At 32.2% G+C, this 22,658-nt stretch overlaps 1 protein-coding gene across 3 annotated transcripts in view; it reads right to left on the bottom strand.

The window, feature by feature from the left end:
* Positions 1-22,381, bottom strand: part of LOC118197755 (calcitonin receptor-like) — a 98,641-nt gene extending 76,260 nt beyond the window's left edge. Inside the window, exon 1 of one of the 3 annotated variants that reach the window (XM_085820889.1) lies at positions 21,156-22,381. In XM_085820889.1, coding sequence (XP_085677015.1) covers positions 21,156-21,212 — 57 coding nt within the window. In that variant the 5' untranslated portion in view covers positions 21,213-22,381. Of the gene's footprint in view, positions 1-8,224; positions 8,411-15,268; positions 15,430-21,155 lie in introns of those variants that run through there. The other 2 variants (XM_085820888.1, XM_085820890.1) reach the window with 2 other exon arrangements.
* Positions 22,382-22,658: the final 277 nt, after the last annotated feature.

Here is a 22,658-nt window from a genome sequence, read left to right as displayed (position 1 = left end):
TCTGCGGTACCCAAAGACGCTGTCGTCTTGGACATAAATCAATGTTCTTAGGACAATTCAAGAAGTGACACACTGCAAGGCTAAAAGATATTTAGAATAGTTTAGCAGGATCCAAATGATTTAAGAAATTTTCAATAATATCCACATTTTTAAACTAAGATTGTTGAGCAATCAGCCTCTGACTTGATCAACATGTTGCTGTTTAGTTGAAGTGAATGATTTACTACGGCAATGTCAACGTTTTACGGCACAAAGTGTCATGGCGCATGTGATATTGGGGGTGAATGTTGGGAAGTAATAATGACAATAATGGTGATAGGTATATTTAATTGGAGCTGCCAGATCTACCTACGTATTTCACCTTCGATACTTTCTCTGGATTTATTTAAATACATTTTACACCTTTCTGAAACACTTTTTCTGTGTAAGGGACATTTCTCAAGATAAGGGTTGCTTTTTGTAAAGTGTTGTTGCAAGATATTTTGCAGCTCTTCAAGCATTTTGGTACCAGAAATTCCACTGCGAAAACAAAATTTAATGCATGGTCTTTGCTCAACTGCATTTGACAATTTAGAAAAGCGCCAAAGAAAAAAAATTTTTTTAAATATAATTTATTTGTTACCATAAAAAGAAATGAAGCATGAACTATTAACAGAGCATTTCTGAAAGGAAAGTTTTCAAACGATTTGCTGCCTGTGCATATTTAAACGAAACATTTCAGATAATTTATAATACAGTAGTATTGGAAACTCTGATTTTTAAAGTTTGAAATAATGGAAAAAATTATTTTGAAATAATTAGAAACTGCTGGCTTATGAACGCTTTAATTCAAAATAATTTTCTCCTACATTTCAAAAAGAGGTATTTCGATGTAACGAAGTTCGGTTAAAAAAATTTCATTATACGTCGGATGTTAATATCCGTTAATTTTCAAATGAATAACGATAAAATTCATTTTTGATGTTGCAGTATCCTTTCAAATGCTTTAAGATATCGATATGAAAGATAATGACGTTTTTTCATATGTTCTATCAAACTGGTTTTTCAACGAAATAATACTGTTTATTTTATTAAAAAACAAGTGTCTTAAGTTTGCAATTTAATAAGCAATAATTCATAAATTAATGCTGGACAACAATAAATCAATTTTGATAAAGGAATTAACAGAGGTAGAATTAAATTTTACAAGAGACATTACTAAGAGACAGGTTTCAGTTCTCGAAATTTTAAGTTTAGATTCCGAATTAGCTACGTCATCAGCATTACGCAAGCCATACGAGATGAGCAAATGACACAGTACAGAAAAGTTATTACGATATTTAGAATAGAGGAGGGGAAATGAAGGACTATTGTTAATTTAAATTATATTTTTTATCTTACAGTTTTGATTTATATATTTTTTATCTTACACACATATATGTAAATATGTACGTATATATTTATTTATTATTAAGAACTGCATTTATTACTTTTAAATATCTTACGCCTTACCAAATAGCAACATAATTATGTGGGGAAGATAAAAGTATTTTATTTACGCAGTGGCAACACATGGCTTCTAAACAGCCGTTTGCTAATTAAAATTGAAAGAAAAATACTATACATTTTTCCGAATGGCTATACAGTGGCATGTAGAGGATAAATATAATTTTTTTCGAGCAGTGGCAGCACATTGATTTTGAATCGTTGAGTCTGTTGATCAAAAATTCATTAAATTCGTGCAAAATATGAAATAAAGAAAATTAGAAATTCAAAATTCGAGCTTCGATGGGTATATTGTTATGGTGAAAAACTAACTATGCGTGCTCAGGTTTCAAAATTTGATAGACCTTAGGTGCCTCTCTTTTAACAAAATGCGAGAAGCAATCATACATACATACATTTATACACACAGATTCTTCATTATTTAATAACAGAGATTATAAACGAATAATTTTTCGAATGAATGTATTTTGAACTTGATTTTTTTTTACTAATGAATAAATAGACGTTTTTGCAAAATAGGAGGTCATTTTAAGGGATAAAATGCTTTAGTGGAGGATTTTCTGAGTCCTGTCTCGTACAGGAAAAAAAATGTAATTGCACATATAGCGAACGTGTTCGCCAGGAAATGACATTCATAAACAAGAATAAACGGAAAAGTTATGTAGAAACACTTTGTAAGTGCCATGACTACATTCTCTGTTACCCTAAGATTATGAATGAATACATAATTTGAAAAGAAATGATGCATTTCATTTGGCATTTGAATACGCATTCTCATTTTTCAACACGTCTTTTTATAGATGGGGTTTTCATATTTAAAATATTGCAGATTCGTTACACTACGTTGAAAAGTATATTAGCAACTATTTCTTCTTACTGCCTGATTCACAAACAAATAGAAGTATTGTTCAAAAGAATGAGGTCAGCCTTAATTTACAACTTTCTGTCACTAATGTTATAGATGATGATGCTTTTATGGTTCCTACTGCAAGTTTTTGATTTGAAATAGTTTCATGAAATTTCATCGCCATGATCCATAAACTAAAAATGCAGCTAATTTTGGCTTCGTCTTAGGATGTCTACAAATATATCTTCTAAGCAGTTGACAGATACTTGCTGTCTAATGCGGCTGAAAGCTGCCAAGATAAAAAATTTTATGAATGACCATGAAGAGATGATTAGATGTTTTTTATGCAGTATAAGAAAAAGTGTAAAAAAATGAAGATAAATCAACTTCCCTTAACTACAGCAATGGATGAGGGAATTATGTAAGCCTGGTTTTAGAGCGGCAGAAGTGATGTCTTTTGTAGTCAAATACATTTTTTATGGTTTGAAATTTTTTTGTGGTAACGAATCATTTTTTGAACAAATATATTTGAAAACAGTGATTTTTATTGTTTAATAGTTTAAAATTTTAATTTATAAAAACCAAAAAAGCAAGCTAAAAGAAGCTAAATAATTAAGTGCTCCAACAAATCTGAATAATATAAATTTAAGTATTCTGATTATGCAGTAACGTTAAGTTTTTAAACTATCCCATATATTGGCTCAGCATAGCGTCCACAACAAATTCAGTTTCTACGCCTTCGGTACCCTTTTGCCGAGTGATACCAAAATTAATCTTTCAGTTTTGTGCACCGAAAAATCTGCTTTCTTGCACGCTCGCCGAATTGTTTGTTCTTGCGTAGAAACTGTAACTTTAATTGTAAAAAAAAAAAATTTATTGTTTTAACCGTATTTGCAGTTAGTTTTATGTTTTTTATCTTTCAGTACAGAAAAGTTAAAATTAATAACATAATTAAAACAACTTTTAGATGGAGAGGTTTAATAAGTCTAACAGTTTTATATTAGAAAACGCGACGAGAAAAAGTATGTGTATGTATATATATATTTGTAATAATAAAATTCCATAGTCAAGAATACACTTAAAATTCTAACTGTATGTTCTTTTCATTTTTAATGGCGACGTTTTCTTATTTGAAAGTACGTGGAATTAAATCCACAGCCCCGTAGTCAAGTTGTTTTTCCCGCCTTTTCTACACGTACAGTTTTAGAATGTTCTGGAGATATTTAAAGAGAACAGGACTGGCTGACGAGGCTGACGTCATTTCTTGGAAGCTCCGCCTTTCCAGAGGCTATAAAAAGACTCGCAAAAGAATATCGGGGCTTTTTCTTTAATGTCACGATGCAGTAAACTTCATACAAAAAGTTATTAGTAATTTTTTTTATTTACTCCGGATATCTGATTTTTGTAACTGCTATTTCTCCTGAATAATAATAAATGGATCCTGTTTTTTAAACTTATCGTCTGATTATTTAAGCTACGACTAAAGCTGATACATCACATATATATATCCACTCTTTTACTCGGCTCAGTGAGCTCAGTTTCTTTATTCTTATATGTTTATAAATTGTGAATGTTTCGTTTTAAAAATGATTGAATTATATTGTTCTTATCTTCCGGTTAAGGTTTTTTATGCCTTTAGTTAACAACCTGCATGTTATAGTTGTAAAATAATCAACAATTTAAAAGTTGTCCAAGTGCGGCTAAGCCTAATTTTGTTTTACCACAGCAGCGATATTTGTTTACATTTGCAACTTAGAAGAATAGCGGATTTGTGACCAATCTAGAGAAACTAAGCAACAACAAATTAACATCTTTTTATTATTCCGAATTAAATTATGCTCAAACCATTCTGGAATTATCACTTAGGTTATTAAACTATCCCATATATTGGCTCAGCATAGCGTCCACAACAAATTAAGTCAGTTTCTACGTCTTCGGTACCCTTTTGCCGAGTGATACCAAAATTAATCTTTCAGTTTTGTGCACCGAAAAATCTGCTTTCTTGCACGCTCGCCGAATTGTTTGTTCTTGCGTAGAAACTGTAACTTTAATTGTAAAAAAAAAAAAAAAATTAATTGTTTTAACCGTATTTGCAGTTTTATGTTTTTTATATCTTTAAATTTTTAATATAGATATTTTGAGCTTTTATATATTTTTGCCATGTTGCAAAGTGAGAACTGAATAAATTGAATGAGAAATATATGTCCAATGAAATTCGAGGAAATACGTTTAAATGAAATGTAGGAAAAAATTCGTATAATTTAATACTCCGTACGAGGAAGTCATGTTGTGTACACTTTTACAATTGCTATACTATTTATATTTGGGATGATAATTAATGAAAAAAATTGCTACTGCTTGGAGCTGAAAAAAAAGGTTCAAAATATTTGTAAATAGCCTTGTGAATTTATTTTTCATAGTGTGCTTATAGCAGTCTATTCTGCAGTCCCTCCTGCGGAGGGCACGCAGCAGCATTAGATAGCTTCTGCAATTAGGACAATAATGCTGTGAGGCAAATTTTATAGCCGTAGGGTCAGCAATCCTCTTCTGCAGCGTAAAAAATTTAGGATTTACACCGTTGGTAATGACATGAGCATCTTGGTTAATATGATTTAGAAAGGCAAATAGTAAACAAATGTCGAAGAAAAAAGAAGAGTAAAGAGGAAAACATGTATATGGTATGGCTGCATTCAGCTGATTAATGCTTATGTTTACAAGTAAAGTTTTCGAAAACGAGAGTAATCCAAAACAGTCCAAGAGAGATCACTGAACAGCCAAAAACTTTTGCCATTTACAGATTCATTATTCTTTTCATTAGAGCAGCGATCTTCAAAGTTTTCAATCACGTATCTCCAAGGCGAAAATAATTTTAAGTAGTACCTCATATGATGTAATATACTACAATAGAATGTTATATAATATAATGTACTATAATATAATGCTGATGTGTTTTAAAGTCTGTGCAGTTATGACGTTGAGTTCCAAAGACATTGGTGAAAGACGCAGTGACCAATGAGTGATTCTCACACTCAAGTGATACATGATCATACACTCGCAAGTGATTGAGACCGTATTTCCGTGGCGTACCTAGGGTCGGACTATTGCTTTTAGAGGCTCTAGACCGATAATTCTCAACCACTGTGTAGCGGCACGCCTTGAGGTACTTGAAGTGTGCTGTCAAGTTTCAGGAACGCATGCAATAAAAATTATTTTGTGTGCAATTATATATACATACATATATATATATATATATAATGGAAGAAAGGAGAACAAACTAAAAAAGACCTGTGCGGTCAAAAATTTTGCGCACTGAGGTGCAATATATATATATATATATATATGTCATAATAGCAGCAAGGAAAAAGTCGGAACACTGTTGATGCGTAGTTATCCTAAATTGAAGAGGGAGTAATCTGATTGCGTCGTAAACTAATGAATGTGTTGACTTCGTAAATAAAACTTGGCAGTAGAAGCGATTTTAATTCCATTTTTATTTCCAGCTGATATTTGTGGCCACAATCACTTGGCACTCTAGTCATGCCTTTCCACAGAAGATTTACATTTTTGATATTGTTGAGATAGAAAGCAAGCCAGCGAAATTACATCTTAGCACAGCACAGAGCAGAGCAAAAGCTGAAGTGCATCGTTATGCAAGATGGAGGCACGCGAAGAGAAAAGTTTCGGTTTACAATTCGGTGATTGGTTGTCAAGAGGCATCTGGTATTAACGGTTACGTAAGATCGCATGATTAATTTGAATGACGCAATGCAGAGAAGTTATTACGATTTTAGAATAGAGAGGAAGAATTAATGTTTTATAGTTTAATCTATAATTTTGATTCATATATTTTTATCTTACATATTCCCCCCTTCAAAAAGAAAAAGGCGTAGCGACAGAGAAACCTTTTTAAGGAGAAAGAGTTAAAGCACAAGCAAATTAAAAAAAATATAAATAATAAAATTTTGATCCTGTAAAGTATAATTTATAAATATCAATTTTTTAAAAATAATTTTTAATTTTTAGAGTCCTATTGAATTTTTCAGCATTTCAGTCCAAAAGTCTTCTCGTTTGAGAGTTCCAATAATCATAATTCTTCAGGGAAAGTTCTTGTTATCGCAGAATATGACAAAATAAACTTTTACATAATCATTACTTATAATTAAATGTAATGCACATAAATATTTATGATACTTATTTCTATACTGATAAATTGCAATTTAACTTCAGAATTTATGGTTTCACGTTATCATCTTTCATTTACAATTCCTTTATTTTACCATACTGGAAGGCCTCGCAATACTTCTAAACAAACATATCCATCAATAGGGCTGTCCTCTTGAGCTAACCAGTGTGTTCTAGGCACTGGTGGCCCAGGGTGCCTAGACAGTTACTTGAAAAGACCTCCGTTCCTTGCATTAAGGTAACTGGCCTTTGAGAACTGCATTAATACATTCCATAATAAAAAATATAATAATAATAATATAAAAAATTTACATGCATTCATAAAATGAGAGCCTCCAACATTATCTTGCATGAAGAGGGTAAAAGGAACAACTGTACAGAGGTAATTACAGGCCTCTGTTGAAGGAACCAGTACACCCTCATCATACTATACTTAACACACAATAACCCATAAATTTTAACATGCATTTACCATAATTTCATATTACGTATCTGTAATAATTTCACTTATTTTTTACACCTACTTCATTTTTAGAATAATTATAAAATTCTTATTCAAAATTCTCAACAAATTTTCAAAAACATAAAAACTTATCTTAATATCCTTCCCTATGAATAATTTAAATAGCTTAAAATTAATTACTTAATTTGCTCACACATAATTATGAAAAATTAGAAAAATTAATGAACAAGAATTTCAGATTTTCTCAAAACAAATTGCAGAAATTTTAACCAAAGTTGAAATATAAACTATAGAATCCGAAGCACATTAAATAATTTAGTTCCTGAGCTAGATTCACACGAATGTAATAATTTTTGAGCTGTTGAAAAAGCGGAAGTGCAAATAACTTTCTGTCGCACATACTTGCAAACACTAACTCAGATCGACCTTGAACCCGCTGTAATGCTGCTATAAAGTCAAAATTTTATATGAGAAAGTCATGAACTATGATAGGCCATAGTTAAAGCTTGTACGCTATGTTCTGGATGTTTTCATGTCTTTTCTCATACTTTTGCTTCACTCCTGTACTAATGCTTTTCTCACCCCGGCCTCTCTTTTTGACGGGGGGGGGGAAGATGTAAAATATAAAAAAATACGATGGCTTTGCTCTTTGCGAACCAGCAACCTTTAATTAATTTTCTGCAATTCAGGATCGTCCCCTAACCCAGTACCTGCTAGAACATTCACGCCTATTACATAACCTCCTCATATAAATGCTGCGTCATAAGTTTTCTACATTTTTCTAGAAGCTACTCTGTTACATAACCATTCATATAAATGCTGAGTCATAAGTTCTCCTAGACAGATGCCTTCTCGCCGTGGTCCTGCTAACGCTTCCGCTATGCTCCTCTTTCTTTGTTAGAACGTTATGATGTATTAAAGTTTAAAGTAAGTCGTATCTAATAGTTCAATTACTGAATAAGTTATTTGATTAACTTCAACTGGAAAAGTCATCTGCTATAAATTAAAATAAAGATATGCTTGCTGTTAAAAGTGAAAAGTCCTGAGTCGTCATTTTACTCCGTGTTTCAATCACCCCAGCTTCGTTAACCATCTGCCACAACGTGTAATGGAATAGCCTCACCATTCGCCCACGATGTGTTGGAATAACTGAAAACATTACATATATATATGATAGCACAATTTTGGAAGCACTGCTGTAAGAACACTGAGATGTAGATGCGTAGAAAAACAGATGGCGTACATACTTGATGCTTAGAGCGTCCATCCATTTATAAGAAGAAGCAGTCAAGCCGGATTAAAGTCCATATTTATTTAAATTCACATTCGTGGCCACAATTTACTTGGTACTCCAATCGTGCCTATTTCCATAACATTTACAATTTTGATACTATTGCGATAGAAGCGAACATAGAAGATGCCGCGTCTCAACGGGATGAAAGCGTAAGCGAGAAAAGAGAGAGAGAGTGTTTCAGTATTTCAAAGGGAAGAAGAAGGGAGGGAGTCATAAAAGTTTCAGTTCCGAGTTTTGGTTTACAATTATTTTGATTGGGCAAGAAATATCTGCATTAATGGTTACGTAAGATCGCATGATTAATTTGAATGACGCAGTTTAGACTTACGGCGCTATTTCTAAGACAGAGAGAGAGGAAGTCCCCATATTAAATAAGAAAAAAAGAGATTATAGCCAATTTAATTTAGAAGTTTGCTTTCATATATTTTATCTTACACATTACCCCTAATTTTCAAAAGAAAAAGGCAGAGCGATAAAGAAGCTTTTTTTGAGAGAAAAAGCATTTCAGCAGCAAAAATTAGAGGTATAACTTTTGTCTAAGATAAAATATATGAAAGCAAACTTCTAAATTTAACTGGCTATAATCTCTTTTTTATATATATGTGTAGTGAGACTGTTCTCATGCAATTTAAATTTACATGGTGCGGGTATGATTTGCGTACACCTTAACGTCATCAGACGTCACTGAGATTACCCACACATGAAGCGATATCGGACAAGTTTTGATTTAGTTGATTACGGTAAAGCACACTAGGGCTATCTGCCTAAGGGGAGGAATGTCTTCATGGAGGACTTTTAAGCAAAACCTGGCTCGTATATGTGTTAAATATGGAGAAAACCACGAAAACGCCCAAGCCAGCTTGTTCGCTTGGAATAAAACCCAGGTCGGAACTACCAGTGTTAAGCGATTTTACCGCTAGGCCACTGGTGGACCATCCGACAAGCAGTTAATCATTCTACTTATCGTAACAAAAGATTATAAAATAATTCATAAAATAGTTTTTGATCATTTGATAATACTAGAGCAAAGAATTGTTCATTAGTTTCCGAATTTAAAAATAAAAAAAATTGATTGGTTTCGAAACCCATTTTGTTCATTAGCTTCCAAATTAAAAAATAAAAAAAAAAGATTGGTTTCGAAATCCATTTGACACGTCGGTGAATAAACGATACGTCAGTGTGAACTAACTTTGAAAGAAAAGGAAGAACTAATTTAGGTGTGTAATAACACATATTTAATTTCAAATCCCTCAGAAGAATAAATTAATTGTTTAATTAATCTTAGATATGATTATCCAACAATATCGCAAAACACTTTAAGCGTGTTATTACAATTTTCCATAGCTTACTAGTGCGAATTCGAACATTCGGCTCTGACTAACATAAAAATGAAAAATGATCCAGATTCGTAAATCTCGATCACGAAAGTTATCAAAAACGCCTCTCTCAAATTTCCTGTTAAATGTAATTTGTAATTGATCATTAACTAAACATTTTGTTTACTTTCTAATGCAATTTTATTTTGTATTTTATTGAAAACTAGCAGCTAGGTGGCCAGCCTTCATCTGGCTTTTAAATGTACCGGAAAAATGTATGAAGGGAACACCAAACGTTAAATTTAAAAACTGAGCAGAATTTTACTCTGCAGAACTTCATAAAACAAAAAAACTAAAACAAAACAAACAAAAAAAACTTTCATAAATTAAAAAAAGTGTTACATATAACAAAATTACTATGAAATAAACAATATCCCCTAATACAAATATTAATTATCCTAATAAATAAATTAACTAACTTCCCGTTGCATTCTCTCAACAAACGTTCAGTATCCAAGAGAAACATTAAATTTAAAAACTGCACAGAATTATCGCCCTCATTTTTACAAGTGGCAACAGTGCTGATTTTCAACAGTCAGCAGTCCAGTATAAAATTGAATGAAAAACTGCTGCCAAAACCACATTTTTAAAAGAATGAAACTATTCAAAATGATGCGATAATATCGAAAAGATGAAATAAAAACAATCTGATACGAATTTTGAAAAATTCGCTTCGAGGTTCACTGGCTGTTGTCTGGATGCACGTATATACCAAATTTCGTAGCACTGAGTCTATTAGCACGCGCAGCACGAACGAAAGACACACAGACGCTTTCTTTTATCATATACAGAGATTACTATAGAATCCCATTTTTATGAAATATGTTATAGTATATGAATCAATTAACCAGGTGAAATTCTTTTGCATTTATTTTATTGTTAATGTGGCATCAAACTTTTAAATTATTAAAAGTGTGCCGTGATGAAAAAAAAAAGAAAAAGATTGAGAATGACTACTCTAAGAACTTTAAAGAATTTGTTTTCCCTGTGCCTCCTTCCTGAATTCTTTAGGCCCTTTTTGTGATGCCCCTTTTCCTTGATGCCCTAAATAGTACGTGCTTAGTTTGCTTGCTGGTTAATTTAGTCCTAGGCGCAACCCTAAGTATTACTTCGAGTACTTCACTTAGGAGACCATTGTGTTAGAAAATCGGGGAGCTTGTTAGCAATCAAGAAACCAAGAAACTCGTTGAAGATATATAAATGAGACTTGTTGGGAGTGAAATTAATGGTTCGCATATATCAGACCCCCGAAGTCTCGACAGCCAAATTTCCAACACCGGAAATCTTGACATACCGAAATGCTGACAATTTAAAATCTCGACAGTCTAAAATACCGACAGATCAGCATTTCAAAGTTTTAAATAAAGACCCTAACTATATTTCTAGAAATATTATTAAAAAGAGCGCGGAACCCCCCTCTCATCTTTTGGGTGCTGTTTAAAAAAAAAAAAAAAGGTTGATTGACCTCCAAGCGACCAATTCATTTTGCGCAGGTGTTGTGTTTATATTGGTTTTTGTAAAATAACAATACGATTCTTTTATATTTCTAAGTTTTTTGATTAAATTTGAAACATAAATATCTTATGTTTCGCGAAGTGGCAACCCAATACATCGCTGTATTTTGAAACAAAAGTTCATTAAATTCGCACAAAATATGAAACATGAAAAGCAAATCAGAAATGTAGAATTCGGTCTTCTAGGTGCACATGTTCGAGTGGAGGAATATGTGTGTCAAAATTTGGTGGCTCTAAGTGCTGCAGTTTTACCACAATGCAAGGAATATAGAAACATTTATACATACAGATTCTTCATTATTTAATTATAATGAGTGATGGAAAAGGAATATTAATAACTCTTAAAATATTTTGTATAAGCCATAAAACGTCTGTTTATGCAGACTCAGCAAAACTAAATTTATCTAAGTCATTTCATTCCTAAAACGTAATCTTCATTCGAAATGCATACAACTTGCTTCTGCAAAGAGAAGATTTGCAATACAGAGCTGGGTATATTTCTATATATATCGTGGATGACTCGAGTAAACAGGAAACTGACCTTCATCTTGCAGTCTGATAACAATGCTGTTTCTTTGAAATAAAAGTGTTCAAGACTGTGTTTAGTAAATGAGATTATAGGCTAGAGGTGACAAAATACCGATTCTTCCAGTGTTAGAGCATCACATTCTTCATAGGAAGACTATGAAGAATGCAGTCTTACAAATAATGCGCTTAGCACCTCATAATTCAAAAATCTTAAGTGTATCAGTTTGCGCGAACATCTGAAAAATCGAAGACAAAATTCTTTGAAATAAAAGTGTTTTTAGATTGTGTGTACCAAGAGAAATTAATAGCCTAGAGGTAACAAAATACCAATCTTCAAATGTTAGAGAACCGATTCTTCAAGTGTTAGAGCACCGCATTCTTCATAGAGAGATTATGAAGAAAACGGTGTTAAAAATTATTGCGCTTAGCACCTCATAATTAGAAAATATTAATCAGTGTATCAGTTTATGCGAACATCCGAACAACCGAAAATCGACAATTCTTTGAAATAAAAGTGTTTCGATTGTGTTTACGAAGACAGAGGAATAGCCTAGAGGTAACAAAATTTCGATTCTTCAAGTGTTAGAGCACCGAATTCTTCATAAGGAGACTATGAAGAATGCGGCCTTAAAATAATGCGCTTAGCAGTTCATAATTCAAAAATCTTAATCAAATATAAGTTTGTGCGAAAATCCGAACAATCGAAGATAGAAAATTCTTTCATATAAAACTGAGATTGTGTTAACCAAGAGAGATCAATAGCCTAGCAGTAACAAAATATCGACTCTTCAAGTGTCAGAGCAATGCATTCCTCACAAGAAAATATAAAAGTTGAATAAAAAAATTCGCAGATTTATTTGAATAAAAAAGTCAAATATACCACAGATGTTTCCCCAGCCTCCCAATAACTGAGCTTTATTTCGATCCCTAGAGCTTACAGGCAACGCTATTGGCCAAAACAAGTCTTCACGTACTTATGTAGCTATCCCGAGTAATATTGTTTAGTTCAATTCAGTTGTTTAACTGAGAAGATGAATTTTCGTAGCACTGTTTGTAGAGCCATGGAAGATACAAAGAGGATTATTTTCTGTCTTGTGGGAAAAGGGTGTTATAAATGCAGAAATCGTTTAACGTCTGCTAGGAAATATTCTGTACCCACATTAAAGAGAACCTTTACAAGGTGCTCGATTTGAAAGTTTAACAATACTGAGGATACACCGGAAGCGTTCTTTGAGAACTGCTTAAAAATTAGTTTTTCGTTAAGATAAATGTATTCAATTAAATGAGGATTATGTTGACAATCTGAATTGCAATACTGGTGAAAACTGACGAAATAAAAAAAATACCTAAATTCCAAGAACTGTGGAAACACTCTACGCACATACGCCATATGTGTATTAAGCAATTAATACAAGCACACAATGCTCATGATGCGGTTTTGACGTACACGTGCCTTATATAGTGTCATAAATATTCGTAAAAATTTGTATTTCTTCGTTGGTTTTCAGACATTTTTAATTTGTTGGATACTTTTTTCTTATTTGTTTATTTAATTAATTTTGTGCGATAATTTTGTATTTATTTTATTGTGTGTTATATATTATTTGAATTTGTAGTCACATAATGTACTTGTAAATTTTTTAATGAATTATATTTTAGATCATTTAGTTTTGAATCAATCGACACTGAAATTGTAAGGAAGCTGAAGTTATCAGAAATATGAGCAGAAGATCTCTTCTGAGGTTAAGTGACAAATAGTGTTACGAAGGTGGCGACACATGTAGATTTTTCCCAAACAAAGTGACAAGCATAAAATTACGTTTCCAAAAGGAAACAAATGAATTTTCCTGAAGCTTCTAGAAGTGCTCACTGTTTCCCATGAATAACGATAAAAACAGGAGGTTGTGAGTCATTTATACATCGTTGTATCGATATTGTTGGTCTGAATTACGCTACTGAGCTTTATGCTAAGTGCTGTATGAATGTGCTACTTTGCTGTATGAATTATTGTGATGATTTGTGATATTCCTCGTAACTTAAGGGGAATGTCAATTTGCTTCTGTTTCTTTTCTTAGGTTGGTTTTATATAATATCTCAAAAGCGTTTAGCTATTATCTAAATCTAGCCATCGAGAAAAATAGCAGCAATAACTGTTATTGTTTTCGATAAGGTTCCAAGTCTTACTGCTAGTGCGCAAAATTAAGAGAATAAGCACATTTAAAAAAATTTCTCAAACATTTAAAGTAACTGGAGAATGCATAATTAAACTATATTGCAATACAGTAAACCATTACCAAGCGAGGATTTTCAGAAAGTGATTTCGCTTATAAGCGTTATCTTAATTGTTTCCATATACCATGCCTAGTACTGCCTTCAAGCTTTAAAAACCATTTGAGAAGGCAGAATCAATATCCAAAATTTTGGCAAAGGATTCTAAATGAAGTTCGGTATCTGTCTCTTTAAGCCAACCGCTGGAGTGTAAACCCCTTGCTGGAATTTTCTTTCCACTGACGGAAACAGGTCTGCACATTTTTTTCTTCGTTTTCAATATTTCGTATCTAGAAACAAACTTTCCCATTGAAAATAATGGAAAATCCAGTTAATCCGTTCCGCACTTTCAAAAATATCAACATAAAAATCAATTTTTCTAATAAATAACACTGGTAAATAATATAACCTTAGTTTACCTTTATGATAGCTTCCGACACCGACCTTAACTGCTTCTCGCTAAACCACTTAAACAACAGCTTCTAAGCGTTTTGGATGGTGCTTGGAAGTAACGATAACTCCTTTGCCTACATCAAGTTTCCTAATTTCTTCATTCTTCTTCAGAATAGTGGAGATCATCGATATTGAAAGGCCATAAATCTTCGCCAATTGCGTCCCTCTTACACCACGCTTATATTTATCTATGATTTCTTTCTTAATTTCAACGGCCGTGGCTTCCTTACTTTTTCTTTGCAGCATTATCTGCGGGAACAATCTTCTTGGGAGGCATCGTGAAATAATTATTTTCTCGTTAAATGTAATAATTAATTAACTCACAAGCGTAGATCAAAGAACACTGAGTGATCTGACGAGGGGATTCCCCGAGTCGAGATGGATTGGGAAATGGCGCCATGCATACAAACAGCTTGACTCATTGCTCTTTACTAGAGCTAATGCTCGTATTTAGAGAAATTGTTTCTCTCATACTTTCCTCGTTTTACGCTTGCTTGTTAACGGAAGGTCTACTAAGATGAAATTACGTAATTTTAATACACCTTGAGTAAGAGTAGATAACCATACATTTGTTGCATTAGTAAAGTTAGGGTAAACCCTTCCAGATTTAAAAGATCTTGTTTCTGCACCTTTCCTTGTGATTAAAGTTCGTATATTTTCGAACCATTCATACTGACTGTCTCACATTTTTGACAAAATTTTCAATTTCGAATGCATCTCTAGACCACTGTTATATTCCCATGAGTAACTGAACCACTTCAAAAAGCACCGATCAACTACACGAGAAGTTTATAGCTTAAATTTTGGTCTTTTGGAATGTTAATAAATTATTTTAGAAAGGGAATTATATTTACTTACTGATATTATTTTTCCTCTTGACTCTTTTCTCAACTTCGATATTTTCCAGGTACGTACCTTTAAACATTTATCCGAAGACCATTCTTTGGTACGAGTGCTAAAAATGAAATTAACGGCTCTTAACTGAAAGGACATGACTCACCTTTCAGATTAAAAAGACAGACGATTTGAGATAATTCGTCAGTGTTTTTAATCTGAAAGATGAGTCTTAAGCGACACTGCAAGAAATGCAAATATTCTGTAATCAGTAAATGTTGAGTCATCTGCTTCTTGTTCTGCTTGTCTTGTTTTATGGCATATCAATAACAGATAGTCTAGAACAAAAGGTTCTTGAATAAAAATGAAACAAAAATTCTAGAATAATAATAATTCTACAGTGGGTAATTTCTTATATATTCTCAGAATTCGGGTCTTTTTTAGATTCAAATTATTCCAAAATTCGAAATTATATAAAATATAAAGTTAAAAATTGATTGAATATTATTGAACTAGAATTATATTTAAAAATTTGTTAATAAAAATTACTATCTCACTGATTCTCACGCATGCAAGAAATTTCAAATGGTATTCAAGAACCAACTTTACTTAAAATATAACTCACGTATTTCTTCGGCTATAAAATAATCATTTGCTCATACAAATACTACATGCAATACAGCATTTTCTCGCACATTTTCTACCTTTTGTTTAACTTATTTTTTCGTCTGAAAATTAACAGGAAAAAAATTTAAATTTTAAACAACGCGGTCACAGTGAGAATACAAGAAATATGGATAAACTACTGGTAACTATCGCAACATTATTCCTCTAAAAGAAACCTACATTCCAATAAAAATGTATAGTAATATTAACATTACAAAACCTGATGGACATTGAACAGATATTTGACGGATCGAGCTGATATCTGAGAGTAATTAAACCGGACACGTCGCGCAGGGGAGCTCGATAAGCCCGACCGTCACCACCAGAAAATAACTTTACAAGGTAGCTGAGTTGTTCCGGTGGTGACGGCCCGACTCAGCTACCTTGTAAAGCTTCAGAGGCATCTCACATGAATGGCTCTTGATCGCGATTTCCAACGAACAAACGGGGTCGAACAAAGGACCCAAATTTCAAAAGATAGAACACATCAGCAATAAATAAGGCTACAACCAGCTGGTTGGTAGGTAAGGCAACATGTGAGTAGTAGAAGTAAGGTGAAATCACCCGTTTTTTAACTGTCAGAACACTTGCTACGTCTGGGTAGCTTAATGAAGAATATGCGCAAAATAAAAGGATCTTCAGAAAAATTTCTGTGTCTAAAGTAGATTAAGACGATTCATATAAAGCAAAATTTAATGTGAAAAATTATGCTGCAAATCACTTGGAGTGAAGGAATGTTATTTGCATAATTTAAGTTTAATTAGTTCAATAAATTTCATTTATTGCTGGGAACACTTTTCTTACGACAGTTTAAAAATTGAAAACCGGGTGATTATGTGATCTGCTGGGAAACTAGGATATTTAATGAAAAACCGGAGAAGATAACAACTACGCAATAACCCAAAAGTAAAGCGAAACTTCATATAATACGGCACAGAAAACGAACTGTGTCTAACAACTTGAAAAGAATTTTAATTGATGGACAGCATTTTTTAAGTATGGAAGAATCTAAAGTAATCAAATGCTTGGATATTACATTACTTATATCTAAGAAGAAGCAAAATCTATAGGAGAAAAACATTTTATAGTTATGAAATATATATATATATATATATATAATAGAATTGCAAGATAGCTCGTTGGAGTAACTTGGCGTGGCAGATGAATGAATTAACCAAAAACTTGCAGACGTTGCCACTGATTTGAACTCATAATTTTATTTTCGTAATAGTGCAAGGTCTTTATACCCATAAACAAATTCACAAGTATCATTTATGTGTACGACATACACCCCACAGTTTTGTACAACTTACATATTCTTAGACAGTAGAAGCCTCACCAGCGGCTGAGCAGTCGCTTAACACTGGTAGTTCGGTTCGAATCCAATGAATGGGCTGGCTGCATGGGCGTTTTCGTGGTTTTCCTCATGTACAGAGGCTGCTCACACATTTTTTAGACGATGTATATTGTATTCACAAAACTAAATTACATAAAATTCTTGTGTTTTAAATGTTCTATTTGACATCCCTTATTCTGAACTATCTTTCGACACCGCAATTTCCATGATAATAATGCCTTTTGAAGTGGCAGAAGAGATATTCTATCCCATTCCTCCCGAACAGCTTTCCAGAGTCCTGTTATGGTTTTGGGACAACGTTTGGATAATGCAGTTTTTAAAAGTCCGAAAGCACAAAAATCCAAAAATCAATCGGGAGATTTAGTAGGGATATCAGTGAAGGGTATGGCCTTGATACCAGTTTTGTGTTCCATTTCTTTTAGGAAATTTACAGTGGATTTTGATGTGTGACTGCAAGCTTTGTCCTGATGGAGTCTCGCAGATTGATGGCACTGTGGGTAAAGCGATGGTATTTCATTCAGAAAAATTAGCGATAAAATATGTTCCTGATAGTATTTGGAGTTATTCTTGACATTCGCCATTTTGAATAAAAACAAAACTCTCAAGCCACAGACGATAATTTTGACTTTTAAAAACATAGTACAATTGCAATTACTTCTTTTGCAGCAAACGATGTTTTATTACCGCTTACCAAAATCGTCTAAAAATGGGCGAACAGCCTCTGCATAACATATATATAAGAGCCAATTTCTCTCAGGCAGTGCTCCACGAAGGCATCCCTTCCCTTAGGCAGATAGCCCACGAGGCTTTTCCGTTATCATATATAAACCAACTAAATTTAGATAGTGGACGACGCGAAAGGGCAAAGCAGGGGGATATGAGAGTCAACCAAAAAAAGCGAGCAAAGAGAAGATGACGACATTGTGCAGCAAAGACTTTTTATACAGATTACATTTCGGATCACACTGCAAGCATGTTTATGTTAAGTGAATTAAATTTCAGTAGATTAATTTTCGGATACTGGGCTGTCTAGGAATAACTGCGTTACAGAGATCAGATGACGGATTACTTTTTCGAATTTCACGAAGTAAAGATTATATTCGAAAAGGTACTGCTTTGCTATTTTTAGAATGAAGAGGGGAGCAAAAGAGTTTAAGGACTATTGTTAACTTATTATTAGAAAGGTATCTTATATTTTACATATATATATATATATAACATATGATGGCATGTTGTAGACATGACGCTGAAGCATGAAAAAGTAGTTGTAAGCGTAATAATAGTATTCCGTTTTATTCATGGTTCACACACATTTAAACGGCCAACAGAAAATATCTTCACAAAACAGCCTTGTTTCTTAAAAACTCAGTTGTTACCGTTACATTTTAAACACATAATGAAAACAGACGCAAAGTGTTAGTTGGCAAGAGAAACAGAAGCAAAAAGTGTCGTACTTAAAGACGGATATTTAAGGAACAAGTTTATGATTTACAATCCTCTTACTGGCTATTAAAAGTTTCGATACTGACTGTTTCAGTCTGTGAATTAATCCGCATCACCAGCGTTACTAAAGGGTGGAAAGAGAAAATATCCAGATTAAATTAGATAATTAAAGGATTATTGCAAATTAAATTTAATACTTTGACTTCTATATTTTTATATTAATATGTATTATACGCAGATAATAGATTTAGTGTAGATGTACATGGAGGAGATGATTTATTGCCGAGATGTAATGACAATACTTTCGGACTAACGTAGCCTTACACAGATCGCATAATTTTATTGCTGCACCATGATGCGAATTAATTTTGCAATGACGCGGTTAAGGTTGAAATGTTATAAATAATTACTCTTATCAGGACAGAAAGGGGAAGTACCCAAATTATTGTTAATTAAAATTAGAAGTTTGCTTTGCATAGTTTTACCTTGCATACATATCTATAACACCCCTTCAGTTTCCTTTTAAATTTGTTACTTTCCCTTTCTGTTCTAAAAACCAATAGAATGCCTACAATAAAGATAATCTATTGACCATTAATTATCAAGCTGTATAGTAAGAAGTATATTTTTTATTTATGCCTCGAAGAAAAATGTAATAAATAAGAGAAAGAGACCAACACTTGTTATTTATTTTAGTCCACCAAAGTGGACTTTTAGTGAATTTTCTCTGAAATTTAGAGTTTTCCTAATAAGTTTATTTTTAGCTTACGTTTTTATAATTTATTTAATTAATAATTAGTAATTTATTTAATTATTAATCATATTAGAATTACGTTGAAAGAAATGTTTGTCTAAATATTTAACATTTAGCTGTCAATATATTTGAATTACAAAGAGTAAGCAACAAAAATATCTTATAGGTACGAAACTTTAGCTCAGCTAGAAAATAAATATAAATTAAATTTGAATTATTTTTATTGTTTTTGTATATTTATTATTATTTATGTATATGTTGGTATATATTTAGTAAGCGAAATTTAAGATTTATTTAAAATATTTTTTATTTTGTTAATAAAATGTTTCGTTTTATAAAAATAAAGAGGGGAAAATTCTGGCCCATCCGTTGTTTTCAGATCGTTTATTCGGCCCGCATGCAATTTGAGTTTAAGGACATTACTATATACCAGGCCTCGCCAACCTATGACCCATTTCATAATTTCAAGTGACCCACTTGAATTCGAAAAATAAAATATAATATATAAAAATTAAATAAATAAATATCTGAAAGATTTGAGATTTTATCTTACGCCCAAAAGAGCGTTTTTTAACGTTTTGCGTGTTACCTTTACTTATTAAATATGTTCTTCGCATTTAAACCATAATATCACAAAATATTTAAAACAGCATATCTTTAGAATCTTTAGAATCCGATACACAGTCTAGTGTGCTGGAGATAAAAATGTTTTTTTTTTCGTAGTGTTGCCATTGCTTGCTTTGAAATCATTTTTTTAATCAAAAATTCTTTAATGCTTACGAAGTTGCGGTAACGAACATGAGTTTAAAAAACATAAAATTAATTTTAGGGAGAAATCGATAAGTTTGACAACGTCGATCCATAAACCATAATTCCAAAAAACTAGCATTGCTATTTTGTCAGCATTTGGTTTAACTTATAAATGTGAGGAAATATTTTGACAAATGAAATTTATTTTAAATAAGATGAGTAGCTTAGCTACCGAAAATTCAAACGCATGAAATCGTCTTAAATAGAAGTGTTAACTAAATTGTCGACACAAGTTCAGCATCAGGCAAACCATTGATATAGAAGAGAAAAATATAGTTAATGTTTGTTTTTATAATAATTTGAATTATAATTATAATTTTTATGTTTAAAGTTAAAAGCGTATTATAATTACTTTCTCGATAAATTTTTTCTTATTACTTACCAAGAAAGACTGTTCTAAAATGAAAATACCACTGCCCGAAACGTCTTCTTAATGCACACATTTTGGTTGATTTTAATTCTCAGCCAAAAAAAGGTTGAAGACGCCTGCTATAGACATTAAATGATCTGAATAGCGTAAAAGATAACGAATGAAACCATCTAGCTTTTCAGTTTAAAATGCAGATATTTTTACGATTCGTTTTTCTGAAGATTTGCTTAAGAGTAACAGGAAAAATACGATATTCCGATAGCGGTAATCTTGACAATTAATCATTTGTTAATAATTATAATACAACAATAATTTATTCTTGGAGTATTTAACTTTCAATACTTTTATAATTTTAAGAGCCCCAGCGGTCTGAAATATAAAAATATGTCAATTACTATTATTTGCTGAAATTTTGGGCATAATAATACTTACTTAGATCTCTAAACGTGAATGAAAATAAATCTATTTAAATAAAATGTCACATATATTAAAAAATAGAACATGCTCTTACCGTGATAATTGTTGGTGCCAAGCACGAAAGAAGTACCCTGTGATTTGTGACAACCATTTCGATTGAAAAATTGCCGAAAATTTTCCTTGCACACAATTCTAAATTTTTTTCACTTATGACAGCACAAAAACAACGCTCTTCATTTCATAAGTCCACAGTTGATCTGTCATAATATCTCTAATAGATAAATAGCTAGTATCCTCTATGATCGCTCTCCAAACACAATGAAATATTCTTATCTGTACACAAATTTTTATCACGAACGTACTTCTGTGTTCAACGCTTAAAAGGTATGTTTGCCATATTTACTTTTTTCTTTCATATCGAAACGTCTATGGGTTGCCATCAAAGCTTAAGCATATGAAATACTTATACGTCAGTGAGATCATTTCACAATTATTGCTCGTAAACACTCATCTAATACCACATTGTTCACAAATAATGTCACTGCTGACGTAAGAAAACAAGTAATGCATGCAGGAAATCCAAAACGAAGATTTGAAATAACGTTTTTTTACCACCAAATATAATACGCAGCATTTAAATATTTCTATTTCAGACGATACGACGATTTTCTGTAAAATATTAAAAGTTTATGTATATTTAAAGCACAATAAGATTAAAATTTAGATATAACTTGATTGCAATAATTTTACATGCGATATTTCTTAATTTTAAACTATCCTCATGTAAGCCGTATGATTGGTCGTACCACGAGTACAATACTATAAACTCTAAAAATCTGTCATCTGTATTTTACAGTATAACAGTGTAATAATAATTCCTATAATAAAGTAGTAAAATGATTTTGATTATTGGCGCATATTGTATTTTAAAAGCTTTCCGTAACTAGTCATTTTATTAATATTTTCCCCTCTGTGTTATAATAGTCATTTTTATTTAGATTGAATTTAGTACTTTAACTATTAAAGTTCGTGACAAAAAGTACTTAGACTAATACATTATCAGCCAAAATAATTGATATTGAGTTCAATTAAAGCCAATCATTTAGACCTATTTGGAACTAGATTATAGTAGATAGGAGACGCGAGTGTAAGAACTAAATACAAGTAGAGATGTTAAAATCTGCAAGAACGGAATAAAAAGATTCGCAAAATTGATACATTAATAATCGGATCACAACCACACTCAACAAAACTTCAGAAGTTATCAGCAAGAATTATAGTCAGTGCAACAAACACATTCCGTAATCTATCTGCCGGTTTCCTGCACAAATGAGGCCAAAATACTTCTCCAAGTTCAGCGAGGATGGGTGACGTTACAATCGGGAATGAAACAAATAAATGAAATAAAACAAATGGAAGCTTTTTGGTGACGTAACAGTCAGCAAAATGGAGGGCTCATTTATTTCTTCTCTTGCCACGATGGTGGCTGTTAAACCCTTGCCCATTTTTTCAAGGATTTGAGAGCGCAACAAAAAATAAAATGCTTCTCCAGAATAATATATGACAGTTGAATTAGCGAAAGTTACTTTGTCGGTTA

This window comes from Stegodyphus dumicola, chromosome 7 (assembly GCF_044657685.1).
Source record: "Stegodyphus dumicola isolate Sdum_Otavi_A_Nest chromosome 7, ASM4465768v1".
Classification (NCBI taxonomy): domain Eukaryota; kingdom Metazoa; phylum Arthropoda; class Arachnida; order Araneae; family Eresidae; genus Stegodyphus; species Stegodyphus dumicola.
The sequence above is the reverse complement of the archived record's forward strand: the minus strand, read 5'-3'. Positions and strand labels throughout refer to the sequence as shown.